A 13264-nucleotide genomic window follows, 5' to 3' on the forward strand; every position below is an offset into this window, starting at 1 on the left:
TCCCTGGTCGTGCCTCCTCTGCTATGAGTGAAGTTTTCATGCGACCTGTCTTCGATTTCTTGCTGTTAGGAGCCACAGAATAGGCTGACAGCCTCTGCCACAAATTATCAGCCAATTTCTCACTGGGAAAGTTGTTTTCATTAGGTCAAAGTGCAGCCAATGCAAGCAGCATTAGGATTAAAGGCTGAAATGGAGTTCCCTCTTGCAAACCAGCGCCTGGCCAGACAAAGCACTAAGAGGTCAAATTAAACAAACCAGCCAGAGGTCTGCTGTCAAACCAAAACACAGCTACTGCCCATCCGACATCCCTCCCTCTCCCCATCCCCAGTCTCACTCAGCGACGTACCTGCTGACCGTCAGAGTTAGTTCATCTGCGCAACCCTTGATTTTGTTCTGCGCCTCAAGGTGTGTCATGTTATCTGTGTTCACTCCATCAATGGCTATGATCTGGTCTCCTACGCACAAGTTGGCTATCGCAGCTTTGCTACCTGGAGTCACCTAAGAGAAAACAAAAAGAATGGATGGACTTTCCATAGCAACATTTGAAAAACAGTTGGAGCACCCAGGACTTCTCTTGCTGATACCAGGAAGCAAGGAGGTGAAAACTAATGGAAGTAAATTCCCAGCAGAAAGCTATCTGGATCTGGGCCTCTTGGATACTCTCAGTATTAAAGTTAGGGACAGAATTCTGTTTTGGCACCCACAGATAGAAACTTGGGGGAAGATAACAGAAATTGTATTTTCACTCAAGGTAATTGGCTTCATGCTAGAGAGAGCAAGAACATACAGAAATCAACTCTGTACTTTGCTGGATGGAGAAGTGCTCTCCAAAACAGACGGTGCTGAGGACAGCCAAGAAGCCTGAGCCTCTAAAAACAGAGGTGACAGAAGCTAACCAACTAAACGGCTCATTCATTTTTCCACTACTTCTGCTGAAGAGGTCTCCTCTTAACAGAGACCTCTTTGGGCCAAAATTATTGCCTGGGCAGAGGATGAAGAATGTCACATTTGTTTGTGGCTTTGCAAACACTACGTAAGATTTTGTGCAGTTTTAATGACTTTGTGGAAGGAGCATAATGATTACTGTGGACTTTCATCAATTATTTAATAGGCAGAGGAAATGAGAAGGGTGGACTGCTCCCAGACACGAGTACAGATTAAAACATGCCTTGCAGCTGGGACACACCTTGTTTATGAGTCCGTTGCAACTGGTATTCATTCTACACATTCATGCTAGGTTTCAGCATGCTGGAAAGCAGCTGAGCAAACACAGCAGAGCTGTCAGACATAAACAATCACTGTTCACAAGATTTAGAGAGCCCTCCTAATGTGGGATTGGATGGCAAATCATTCCCCCTAGGGAAACATTCAACTCCTAAAAGTGTCACACATTAGCTGCAATCACTGCTTTCCCTGGGCCAAAACCAAGGCTGTTCAGCACATCTCCTCACAGCTGTAGTGGGATATTTTTCCTAACCAGAAGGAAGATAACAAGATGCCTTTCTTTTTTCACCTCTCTACTAATACAGTATTTCATGGAAAAGGGCAGGACACAGATGCGCATCACAGATGTGCGGGTTGGCCAAGGTACTTGACATTAACCCAAAGACCTTCAGATGAGTCAGCCGAATAGTGCCTGTCTACCTGCTCACCACTTTAAAGCTATAAGCAGACTACAAACTGACAGAGGAAGTGCTAATGAAAAGACCAGATAAGCCACCAGATGGATACAGAAAATCTGCTTTAAATGTGAAGATCGTCACCTCCCAAGCTGCAGCCTGCAGCTGACTGGTGGCCTGCAAGACCACCAAGTACAGCCTGCTGCCGCTCCACTGGATCCATTGCCTTCAGAGTACCTTCATGTAAACCTTGTGACAGGGGCAGCTAGCAGCCATGAAGAAATCTTGAGCACTGGAAGTGGCCCACAGTCCCACTGTATTTGGGAGCTGCTGTTCAGAAGCCGTGGGACAGATCCCTGAAGACATCATTACACCGGAGGGAGCCCACAGGAGACACGTTGTGGGTCCCCTCCTGGTTGCTGGGCCTTAACCAAGTCACTTGGTTTCTCAGTGCCTTTATTTCCTCCACTAGCAAAGGAGGGAGAGGGGCACATTACTTGCCCCTGTGAGGAGCACCGAGCTCAGCGTGCTATTACCGTGATTCGTTTTCGATCAGACAAGACTGCCAAGGGGTCAAGAATAATGGTGGATTAACACCGCTGCTGGAACGCTGCCGGAGGCTCAGCTGTACAGCTTGCATTTAAAGACTGATAATCAACACAACATGTGGCAGGCTGGTAGAAGTGATCCCGTACCACAAGGAGCAGCTGAGCTCGAGCAGCCAGGGACACTGAAATACTGAAGCCTCCTGAAGAAACCCCAAGAGCCACCAGGATGAGCGAGTGGCATTCTCCGGAACGTCTCAGCGCTTTGCCAGCACTTGCAGTGTCACATTCCCCTTCTGTGTCCACTTCAGAGGAATTTGAAACTTGAGTGCTCTTCCCCATCAGATAAGAGCCACTGGTAGCACAAGGGCAATTACATCCACTCAGGTACTGTACAAACCCCTCCCCTAAGGGGAAGCCACAAGGGTGCACAGTAATGAAAACGATAAGTGAATTTGCCAAAAGGAAACGTGTTTTAAAATCCAATTTCTTCAGTTCTGGAAATAACTTGCCCTGAAATGCAACCTTCCACAAACGGCTCCCCTGCAACATCCAGCTCGTACTCCCTGCCAGGATTGCTCATAGCAAACGTGTCTGCACAAGGGCACGGTACTGCAGGGAATCCATCCCCCATCCTTTTAGGATGATTAATAGCCACTAATAATGTTCCCTTCCCCCCTCGCAGTAAGGTCTGGGCTTATCTCAGTGCTGTCATCGCTGCTTTTGAGATTTGCTCACCTACCAGTTAAGTCAGGAAAGCAAAAAGCATTTCTGTTATTAAGCGAGGAGCACAGAGCTGTCACTGGGAAGACCTTTTCCTGCTTTTATTTTAGTCACATCCCTCCCTGGTCCATGGGGAGCAGCAGAGGCAGGCGCATGGCTGGGGGGGGGGGGGGGGGGGGGCAGGTAGAGGCACTCAGAGCACCGACAGCTACCAGCCAGCTTATACAACCAACCAAAAGGACTCCAAAAATGAACAAAAGTGTCTCCTTCAAAAGAGCTCCCTGACTGGCTTGGGCTTCCCCCACTGGGGTCAAGCAGCCTCTGGCAGAAGGGACGTGGGCAGCATCACAGGGTCCCAAAAGCCCCCCAGCTCCAGGAACACTATAGTCAGGTGAATAAAGCTCGGCACACCTTGTAACATCATGCCCAAGGGCTTCCTTTGGAAAGGAGCCGTGCCCTACCTTGTGGTGACTGCTCCCAGGCAATGGTGTAACGCTTTGCCATTAGGTCATTTCGCTGTTGAACAGACAATGCTGAGACAGGCTGAGCAGCACTGCTTCATACCGTACCCAAAATAGGTCCTAGAGCTCACCAGAGTGTGCCTGTGGTGATGCTCTGTTTGGCTGGCATCTCTGTGTAAGAAATCTGGGCTACTACAGAAATAATCTAGATACTTATAACCAGACACATCAAACTAGGTCCCTGATACCAGCTCAGACACATCTGTGAGCTTATGAAAGAAACAAATAATCCCCATCATCTGTAGGCTTGATCATGCACTCTTTACCCATGCAAAGGTCCGTGTGTATAAGTATATAAGTGTGTAACAGTTTAGACCACTTATAGGCTTGGACCCCTCTTTTTAAAGAGGTCCCACAGATTCAGGGTTGGTATGGACAGAAGAAAAACATACGTTATTTTCTTATACTACAAAGTGAAGCTTTGTGTACGTATGCATGCACGTGTGCACACACACATATATGTGTATAAAGCTCTGCAGTCATGAAAAGGGTAGAAGAGTTATCTGTCCCCCTCGCCTTCCCTGCACACGCACTTTGGGGTCCACCTTGCCAACACCACCGGGACTTTGCAAAGTTCAGATTTCTGTCTCCCAGGTGGTTTGCCTGCTCTCATTCCCTTGCATTGGTGGCCAGGCAGCAAACAAAGGACTCTGCTACGACATGTCAAGTCTTCAGCCAGTCTTTGGACAAGTGCGTTTACAACAGAAAAGAAAATGCTTTCATTTAGCAGAGGGAATGAGACATATTTGGTTGCTTACCCAACTCCCAGGCCCTCTTTATAAAACTTCTGTCCGTCCCAGAGCCAGCCAAACACAACCACATTTTACATTTGATGCAATTCCCTCCATACACGCTACCTAACAAGTTTTGCAGTCCCTGGACAGGGATATACGGTGCCTTTTTTCCTTCTGCAGGTGAGGATCTGAGAGGCAGCAATGGGTATATTACGGGAAGCTGCTGCCCACAGCAAATGAGAGGGAGGAAGGGTGGGAAGCATTTCTGTGAAAAGCAGCGTAATGCAGCTCCATGAGTCAAGATAGATGGGTGGGTCTAGAATTCATTCAATTCTTTCTGGCCTTCTCCCCCCATCCATTCAGGCACACTACTTGCTCACTCCATCAGCCCTTCAGTTTCTCACAGACCCTACAGCCTCCGGCACCACCCATCACTCCACACCTAGATACACATCGCAAGGAGTGATGAAGAGATAAGAAACAAGAAAATTAACATCAGCCAAGAAAAAGATCTGGATAAACAGCACCTATCTGAGCTCGAGAGGAAAACCCAGCTGTGTCTTTGCTGGACAGAACAGACATGCCGCAACATACTTCTAAGGCCACCAGTGACAACTAGACATCTCTGACATTCAGTTTAATCCTCCCCACCCACATACACTGCTGTTTTACCATGAGTAATGTCCTCAGCGCTGGAGTATTATGGTAAGCAGCCACAGTTTCTCCCAGCAAAAGCATGCAGCTGGGTCAGCAGAGATCAGAGGCTATGAGAAAATTCAGGCAAGCACATTCCACACCCCTTCTCTTTAGGGGAGGGGGAACAACAGGCCGGTTCCTTACAAGCAACTCCACGAGACTTGACTTTCCTCCCAAGCTGCTACCACTCTCTGCACCGTTACAGTCCAACACTGCCACAGCCCAAAGCTCGGCAGCTGCTCTGTGCTGGCCCAGGCCACCCCACCATCAGGAGAGAGGAAGGGGAAGGGGGACATGCCTCTAGCTGGGGAAACCCCCGAGCATCAGCCCTCCTCGGTGGGGTTGGGGCTCCCACTGCATAAGCCCCTCTGGCAGCCCAGCGTGCCGTCACCCTGCTGCCTGCCCTCAGCTCCTGCCTATTTCTGACGGCCAGATGAGGATTATTAACACAGAAAAGGCATTCGACAGCACAGAGAGGGCTGACCTCAGGAAGGCAGTGTAAAAAGACATAGGCGAGGTGATTTGCTCAGACAGATGCACAATCGGTGGTCAAGGAGTCACTCAGCCCCACAGCTTGCTTTGTAATATGCCCCACAAAAAAATATAAAGATTTCTTACAAGACCTCAAAAACATTACATAGAGCTGCTCATCAGCTGAGCCTTTCCTGATGGTTTATTTCATCTTCTAAATAAAACAGTGTGTCCAGTAATCAGCAACCATCTAAGATACTGTGTCACTGTCCAGAACAACATAAGTTATTTATGCAGTTAAGGCTTCCTTCTATTTCCCTGTTTCTACTGAAAAAAAATAAACTTAAATCCATTTGCTGCAGTTATTTTACAGTTGCACCCTTCAAACCCAAAGCATTTTACAAGCTAAATACATCTCTTGATGGACAAAGTGTTTTTTGACGGTGAAAGGTACCTGGCAGCTTGCAACCACACATAACTTGACACCTGGGAACAAGCAGATCAGGGAACAAAAAGGACTCTTTTTTTTCCCCCCAAGAAGTCCAACATTTACCTTTGTCAATTTAAGTTCTGGGGCTTAAAGCTCTCACATAGGATTAGGGCTGGTACACCCCCTCCTGACGTGGAGTTCTCTCTTCAGGTTCTTTGGAGAACTCATCAAGAACAAGGTGGGCCAGATGTAGCCCACCAAATGATGCTGGACTCAAAGAAGTTGGACGGAGAAAAGGGTACTCCAAAGTTTGGTGACATCAAGCTACCGCATAACACTTGGCAAACTGGTCTGAAAAGGTGAACTGCAGAAAGTACAACTCTGGCTCCTAGGAGAGGCAAGGGTACTGCTCCTGCACGTAACTCTGGCAGAAGGTGTTTGATTGGCATCTTAATGTTTAAATGTTAAATGTTTTCCTAAACACAAACTGCCCCCCAGACTCAGGAAACAGTGCTGGAAGAGACCAAGCCTGCCCTGAGCCCCAAAGAGCTCTGTCTTTACTGCGAGAAAGTTCTGCTGCTTTCCACTTGCTGCAATTAAGGACGATTTCTTCTCATCCGAACGCCAGCAGTCAGGTCCTTTCCTGTCCTCAGCAGCCGTTTGCATCTTTGAAGCACAGGCTTGTCTAGTCCCAGCAGCTGCCTGAGAAGCTGCCAGGGTTCACGCTGACTTAGAGTCCGTAGGGGCATTACTAGGGATGTGAACCTGTGCTCTCCATACCCCATGCGCTCAGACAGACAAGGCAGGACTCCCTCCCGTAGCAAACGCACAAGGCATCGTGCCATCCTCTAAACATCAACCCAGCTATGTCTGGAGGGCCAGAAGCTCTTGGCAGGTGACCCTAACGGCCAGCATCCCACGGGCGCTGTTTGGCTGTCTAGGTACGGTGCAGCTCGGCACGGCACGGCAGAGCTGGTGCTGCCGCAGCCCCCACCCCGCCCGGCAGCCGGGAACAGCAGTGCAAGAGAAAACATCAGTGCAGGAAACGTAAAGCCACATTCACCTTCCTATAAACCCCAGCAGCTTTCCCCAGCCGGCTCCCTCTGCCAAGCCAGCCTCAGAACAAGAGCCAAGTGTAACACCGAGCTCTTGTATTGTAACGGGGACGAAACCTGGGCCGGGCGGCAGAGAAACTGCAGTCATAGGCGTGCACAGCAGGGACCAGCCAAGGCTCCCCAGGCCGAGGAGGAAAGCCAGCCCAACCCTAAATCCTATCACATCTGCCATGCCCCATGTGTCCTTTGGCAGAGGGGGAGGCATTCCAGCCCTCCGGGCATGGAAGCCTCCCCATCCAGCCCCGGCTTTCCCCACAGCTCAGACCGTGGCCGCAGGTTATTCTCCTTTCTTTCCATCGGGGAAGATGCTGCAGCCCAGCTCCCGAGGCAGGCACTTGTGCCACACAGCTGAGCCCTGGCACGCTCCAGAGGGAGGACGGTCTCCCTGCGGCCGCTACCACGCTCGTCCCGCTGAGCAGCTCAGCCCCCACAAGAGATGCCCATTAGCAAGGTGCCCTGTTCCACTGGGGCTTTCTCCCACCAGGGGCTGCGGGATACCTTTGCTCAGCTGCTTCCTAACAGGGCAACCAGCTGAAACCGGGGGTGAGGACATCAGCCAGTACCAAAGGCAAACCGGATGTCTTTTCACACCACAGTATTCAGTCCTGTGCCTGATTTTGGACTATCAAGTCCAGTTTTATCACTAAACCAAGTTTTAAGTTAATAGAACTGGCTCAGGGGGTCATGCTTAAAAAAAAGACCCAGGTTATCTTGGGTTTCTTGATTATCTTCCAATTCTGTACTTGCTATAAATACTGAGCTTTTAAAATACCATGAACAGATAAACCAAACTGAACAGGGATGAATTCACGATACCGTGGTTGAAATCAGCAACAGGCACATGGAGATTTCATCTTTTAATATATTTGCAGAACAGGATTGTCTTGAAACCACTTTTTCATTAGGAAAATGCTGAGTTTCATAACTGAACGTAGCTACAGAAGTGCGCTGGCTTTGATGTGTTTCACAGACTTTGCCTGGCACCCCTCCTTAGCGGGGCTGGGGGCTCCTGACATGACAAAACATAAAGCAAAAGTCCCCTCTGCCTGTATTTTGGGTCAGATGTTCAAGATCAACACACCACTAGCACGAACCACAAAAATCATCTCAAGAACAAGGTTTATCAGACAGTTCCATGTATATATTCAACTGGAAACAGAAATCCCCAGTGTTTATCAAAATCAAACGCAACCCAACAGGCAATAGCTCACATTACCTGAGGGGTGGAGGGGGGATGGGGTCTATCAAGTACGGTGCTTTTCAGCCAGCTCTACTTCATCCGTGTGTCTCCTCATGCAACACATTGCTTGCTTCTTCCACCAATCTCACAGGGATTCGACTAGGAACTACCCCGTGCACAGGGCAGCTCCACAGACACTATTATCCTGCAGCATGTCCATCCACAGCTCGGAAAGGATTTGGGAAAAGCTCTACCCCATTGACTCATTGCGTGGTATCATCCAAAGGGTGATAAAGACAAGCGTCTCCCCTACTCCTGTAAGGCAATCCAGCAGGCTTTGGTCCAGGGTTCATTACACTGATCAACGTAAGTTTTTTTCCGAATAAAGTGTCCACCATATCCCTACAGTTTTAAAAAGAAAGGTAAACCAGAAACATCTGTGAAGCATCGCTCCAGAAGAGACAGGGGACTCCATAGGAAAGTCTCACACGCAGCACTTGTGAAATCCCTACGCTCAGCTCTCACCAGGAAGACTGGTCCAACACGACCGAGAAACCAGAAGCGTTCGCACAAGAAGCTGCTCATGATGTATTTGAGCCCGAAGCAGTTTTGAACACATAGTTCAAGTGGAAAGGGGGGTAGGGTAGCGACAAAAGACAAGATAAGAGCAGCTGCGGGAATACCATAATCTTTCATCTGCTGCTCTCCTAAGGCACATGTGGCCATTGGTGCCATGCAGCCACTGCCAGCCAGAAGCTCTCGGCCAGGCTGCTCTGCCAGCTCCCACGTTCATGGCACTGGTGCCATGGCACATCCTTCTTGGACCCAGGACTGCAGCGCCAGCCTCCAGTGACTCCCCCTGGGGAACGAGCTGCCTTGGCAACTCAAACGATGCTCCCTCCCACCAGCAGGACCAGGATAAACCCTCCCTATGTCAGAGGGGAGCTTGAGAAGCCAAAAGCCACTAGTAAGGAGCTAAGGTACAATGGTGATGAGGGCCATAAATACCAAGACAAGCTCAAGAGCTCACCATGAGGACAACGCTGCCAGAAGGCAAATCCGAGCTCCTGGCAGGCAATGCAGGCTGAATTTAGGCACCTTAGTTCAAAGAGAGCCGCAAGACACCCAGCTCAGGCCCATGACTGGATGGATGTCTTGCTCCTGGCATCCCACCACGTCAGCATGCGCCTGGAGCAGCAGGGTGACCCCATCAGTGCATCAATGGGACGGGCAGCCCTAGATGAGGCAGAACCAGGCTCCACTGGCCACACGGGAGGGGACTTGTCCCCCACGTAGCACACCCAAATTGCCACACTCCCATCTGGCAGTGGCAGGATGCTGCTGCTCCCTGGTGCAATCAAGGATGCACGCCTGGCCCAGGGTGGGCAGCCCAGCCTTGTGCACCACTGCTAACAGTGCTCCCCATGAGCACATCTGTGCCACAGACCTACAACCTACATGCTGCAGCACAAAGCAAACACGTAACAGTGCTGGGGAGGGACGGCCGCATCCTCCCCTGCTCCTAGGGCAATGCTCTCATCACAGGCTACAGCCTCCCCACCTTCTCATTCCCCTTAGGTAGCCCCCCCCACCTCACACCTTGGTGGGACCAAGGCCCTCATAACCCTTGGCAGATGCCTGTCCTACAGTCAGAGCTTGCTGACACAGCTTGCCCTATCCTGTGAGGAAAGGAGGGCTCCATGACCAAAAAGCTCTCTGGTCAGAGCACAGGTACCAAATGCAATAAGCAAGAAGAAAAATGAAGTTATAGCCCCCCCCCCCCCCCCCAAGGAGGATCTTTAAAGCAGGACTAGATCTTTTTTTACATGGTGAAGGGGAGGGACTTGCTGAGAGCTTTGTTCCTGAGCCAAGGGGACGAGCCCAGGAGCCTTAGGAACGAACCACAGGAAAGATTAATGGCTTGAAGTCTTGGAGGGGAAATTAAAAATGTCAGAGGGGCCACAAGAGAAAGCTGTGATAAGACCTGCCAATTGTCAACATTTACGTCACCACCACCAGAGAGGCTATTTTATTACATTTTAGTCTCCAGGGTCACAATTTCTCACGAGGTGGTTATTTTTGCTGGTTTGCTGATCTATGTCCCTTGGTATGTGCCCATAAGCACTGACAAAGGCGACCAAGGAGAAGAGGTAAGAGCAGCAAGGTAGGACATACTCCTGCCGGAGAGCATTTCGCTGGAAGGAAATGGTAACAATTACCATAACAATGAAGTAAATATCACTTCCCCTATGCTAAAGCTGCTTTCATGTCCAAAAAATGCTTTAGAAGAATGAGGCATTATTACTGTAATTGAAAGAGATTACACAGAAAATGAATAACTTTCCCCCCCTCTGTGGGTTTGACAGCACTCGCCAGCTGCTTGTCCCAGAGCCGGCAGCCTCCCCCATGGCACCTGGGGTCCTTCAGGCAGCAGGAGACCATGGGGCAGGAGGTATTTAGAAAAATCACAAGTTTCCCAATCACATTCTTCTTTAAGGGCCGTTCACAGAAGTTCAAGTTCTTGTATGTCCCACTTCCCATGGCCCTTCCTCACCTGGGGCCCACGGGGACTTCAAAGCCACGCAAAGGCGGCAGCAGAGGCCAGAGCTGCCAGCGGCTCATCGGATGCCTCTGGTTTCCAGAGGGATTGCTGGAAATCGGAGCAATTCCTTCTCCCCTGGAGGAGGCCAGCAGCCAGCCCCAGCAAGATACCGAGCAGCACACCCCATGCAAAGCCACGAAGGGACAGGGAGTTTGGGGTTTATTGCTCCCATGCAGGAAGAGACGGGCACACATGCCCTTGCTTTTTGTCAGTCTGCAGCGAGGGGCGAGGGGCAGGGCCCAGCTCCCTGCGAGGAACAGCCAGAGGGGCGACAGCAGGGCCGGAGCACCTGCACGCAGGGACGCCTGGGCGCAGGTGGGTATGTGGACAGAAAAGGGAGGTAGCTGGAACTGAACCCTGACATTTTACAGGCAAACGCTGGAGCGGAGGAGGGCAAATTAAGTTACACCACTAAAACTGTTTGGATGTGAAACTTCAATTGTCGCTTCCTAACTAATTTTTCTTTAAGTGGGGGTAAGAAGGACTTATAAGAGAAACAGGCAGCGGCACTTAACATAGGTTAATGTGGCTTCTGTAAACAAAGGCGTTTCTTTTAACTATACATGGCAAGCAAAAGCAGGGGAGCATTCAACTCCACCTCAGCGTGACTACTTCCCATAGGATGGGCTGCAAAACCCAAATTACGGGCTGGCGGGAGCAGAGGGGATTCCCTCTGCCCGCGGTAAGGGGTTTGCTACGGACAAACTGAGGAGGGAGGGTCGGTAAGAAGCAAAGACCCCGGTCAAAGCCAGGCTAAGGGGCCGCATGGGCCACCACGGATTTCTCCATAAACCGAACAACAACAAAAAAAAAAAACCAAGAAGACAAAGGGAAGAAAAAGAAAAGAAAAGAACCCCCGCCACGGCCGTGTCACCAACCCTGCCTTTGTACCACCAGCCACCTGCCAGCCCCAGCCTCCCCCGGACCCGCACCCGCCGCCGCGCCGAGCCCGTCCCGGGCGGCCCCGGCCGCCAGCACCGCCCGGTCCCCCGGCCGCCGCCGCGCCCTACCCGGGAGATGGTGAGGGGCTGCTCGAAGTCCCGGCCGCCCACCAGGCGGAAGCCCCAGGGCCCGGGGCCCGACAGCGCGATGCGGTGTGTCCCCATGTACGCGGCTGCACCTCGCGGGACGCCCGGCCGCCCGCCGCCTGCACCGGCCCGGCCCGCCCCCGGCCCGCCCCGCCGCCGGCCCCTCCCCGGGGCTCCCGAGCCCCGCCGCCGCCGGCGGGCTGGCTGTCCCGCCCCGGGGGGCAGAGCTCCCCGGACACGGACACGGAGACGGACACCGCCGGGCGGCTGCCGCCTGCTCGCCTAGGAGGCCGGCCCGCCGCGCTTTAAGGCGAAACCCTCCCGACAGAGGTTGGCGGGGCCGAGCCGCTGCCGGAGGACGAGAACGTCGGTCTTCGGAACCCCCGACCGTCTACGGCCCGGCTTACCCCGCCCCGGCGGAGCTGACCGCGACCCGAAGGCGGGACGGGCGCCGAGCCAGCCACCGGCCGGCAGCCGCACGAGAGGCTGCCCCGGTGCGGCATCCCCCAAGCAAACGTGGCTCATCCTGCTCCAGCCTGGCGCGATGTTAACTCTGAAACCTAATGGAGGCGATGGAAATAAGTGGCATTGCGTGCTGTTTCCCAGCTGGGAGCTGATGAGCGAGGGCGGAGCCTGGGAAGGGTATTACCTTTCCCCTAATTTAGCTCTGATTTGTCACTGCTTTAGGCAGTTTTGTTTATCTCTAGCCCCTTTAGGGGTGGTATCGCCAACAAAAGAAGGAATTCTTCTATACGGGTTTATCAGCCAACCTCCTTAGCTGTGATTCAGGAAAAATAGTTGTTCCAGTTGCATGTTAAGCCCCCAGCAATCTGACAATGGATAGATGGGAGAGGTTGGTTACAGCAACGGTGCAGGCATTTACAAACTGGGCACCAGCGTTGCTGCTTATTTAGTAAATAAATACAGCTTGGGCAACACAGAACATCAGTGAGCTGCAGCACAAGGCTGCTGCTGAAGCTGGGATTCAGCCACGGCCAGGGAACGTGGAGCAGTCAGCAAGTGGGGACGAGGCAGATCACCCAGGTGCTGGCCCTACAAGACAGGGCCATGAACGATCCCGTCACAAGGCACACCCTTGCCTCTGCAATCCCCTTTCTTGGCTTCCTCCCTTTTCCTGCGTTAACTTGCCATTTCATAGGTTATTTCCTTCTGAGGTACATGCCCCTGGACTATTAATCTCATCTCCATTAGAGAGCAGTAGTTCTTCCACCACATCGTTACACATCTCCTGGCAGCGAAGAACGTGACACCGAGGGCTCCTTTCCCCCCAGGTGTGGGGGATTTCCAGAGGCCTGTGACACACCGCTGGGTCCTCTTTCCCTCTCTGCACACCCAGTTTCTGCAGTCGCAAAAGCATATGTAGCTTGTTCCTTACCAAGTGTATTAGGATAGAGAACGACATTGGTAAATATCGAGATTCCATAGCTATAGATGAGTCCCTCTTTCTCCCCGCCCTGGCCGCAGCACTGTAAAGCAAGTGCTAGCGATGCTAGTGGTCAGGCTGCCCTTTTGCTTTTTATATAAGGTAGTCTGCGAAACAGAAAAATGGGCTTGTGCCTGTGTGCTTTCTAAGGACGTG

The 13264-nt window shown here is 51.6% G+C and overlaps 1 protein-coding gene across 1 annotated transcript in view; it reads right to left on the bottom strand.

The window, feature by feature from the left end:
- Positions 1-11804, bottom strand: part of PDLIM1 (PDZ and LIM domain 1) — a 44798-nt gene extending 32994 nt beyond the window's left edge. The window contains exons 1-2 of the mRNA XM_075505079.1: positions 11647-11804; positions 347-498 (exon numbers count right to left, since the gene is read on the bottom strand). Coding sequence (XP_075361194.1) covers positions 347-498; positions 11647-11742 — 248 coding nt within the window. The 5' untranslated portion in view covers positions 11743-11804. The remainder of the gene's footprint in view (positions 1-346; positions 499-11646) is intronic.
- Between the last annotated feature and the right edge of the window lie 1460 nt (positions 11805-13264).

This window comes from Mycteria americana, chromosome 6 (genome assembly GCF_035582795.1).
Source record: "Mycteria americana isolate JAX WOST 10 ecotype Jacksonville Zoo and Gardens chromosome 6, USCA_MyAme_1.0, whole genome shotgun sequence".
Classification (NCBI taxonomy): domain Eukaryota; kingdom Metazoa; phylum Chordata; class Aves; order Ciconiiformes; family Ciconiidae; genus Mycteria; species Mycteria americana.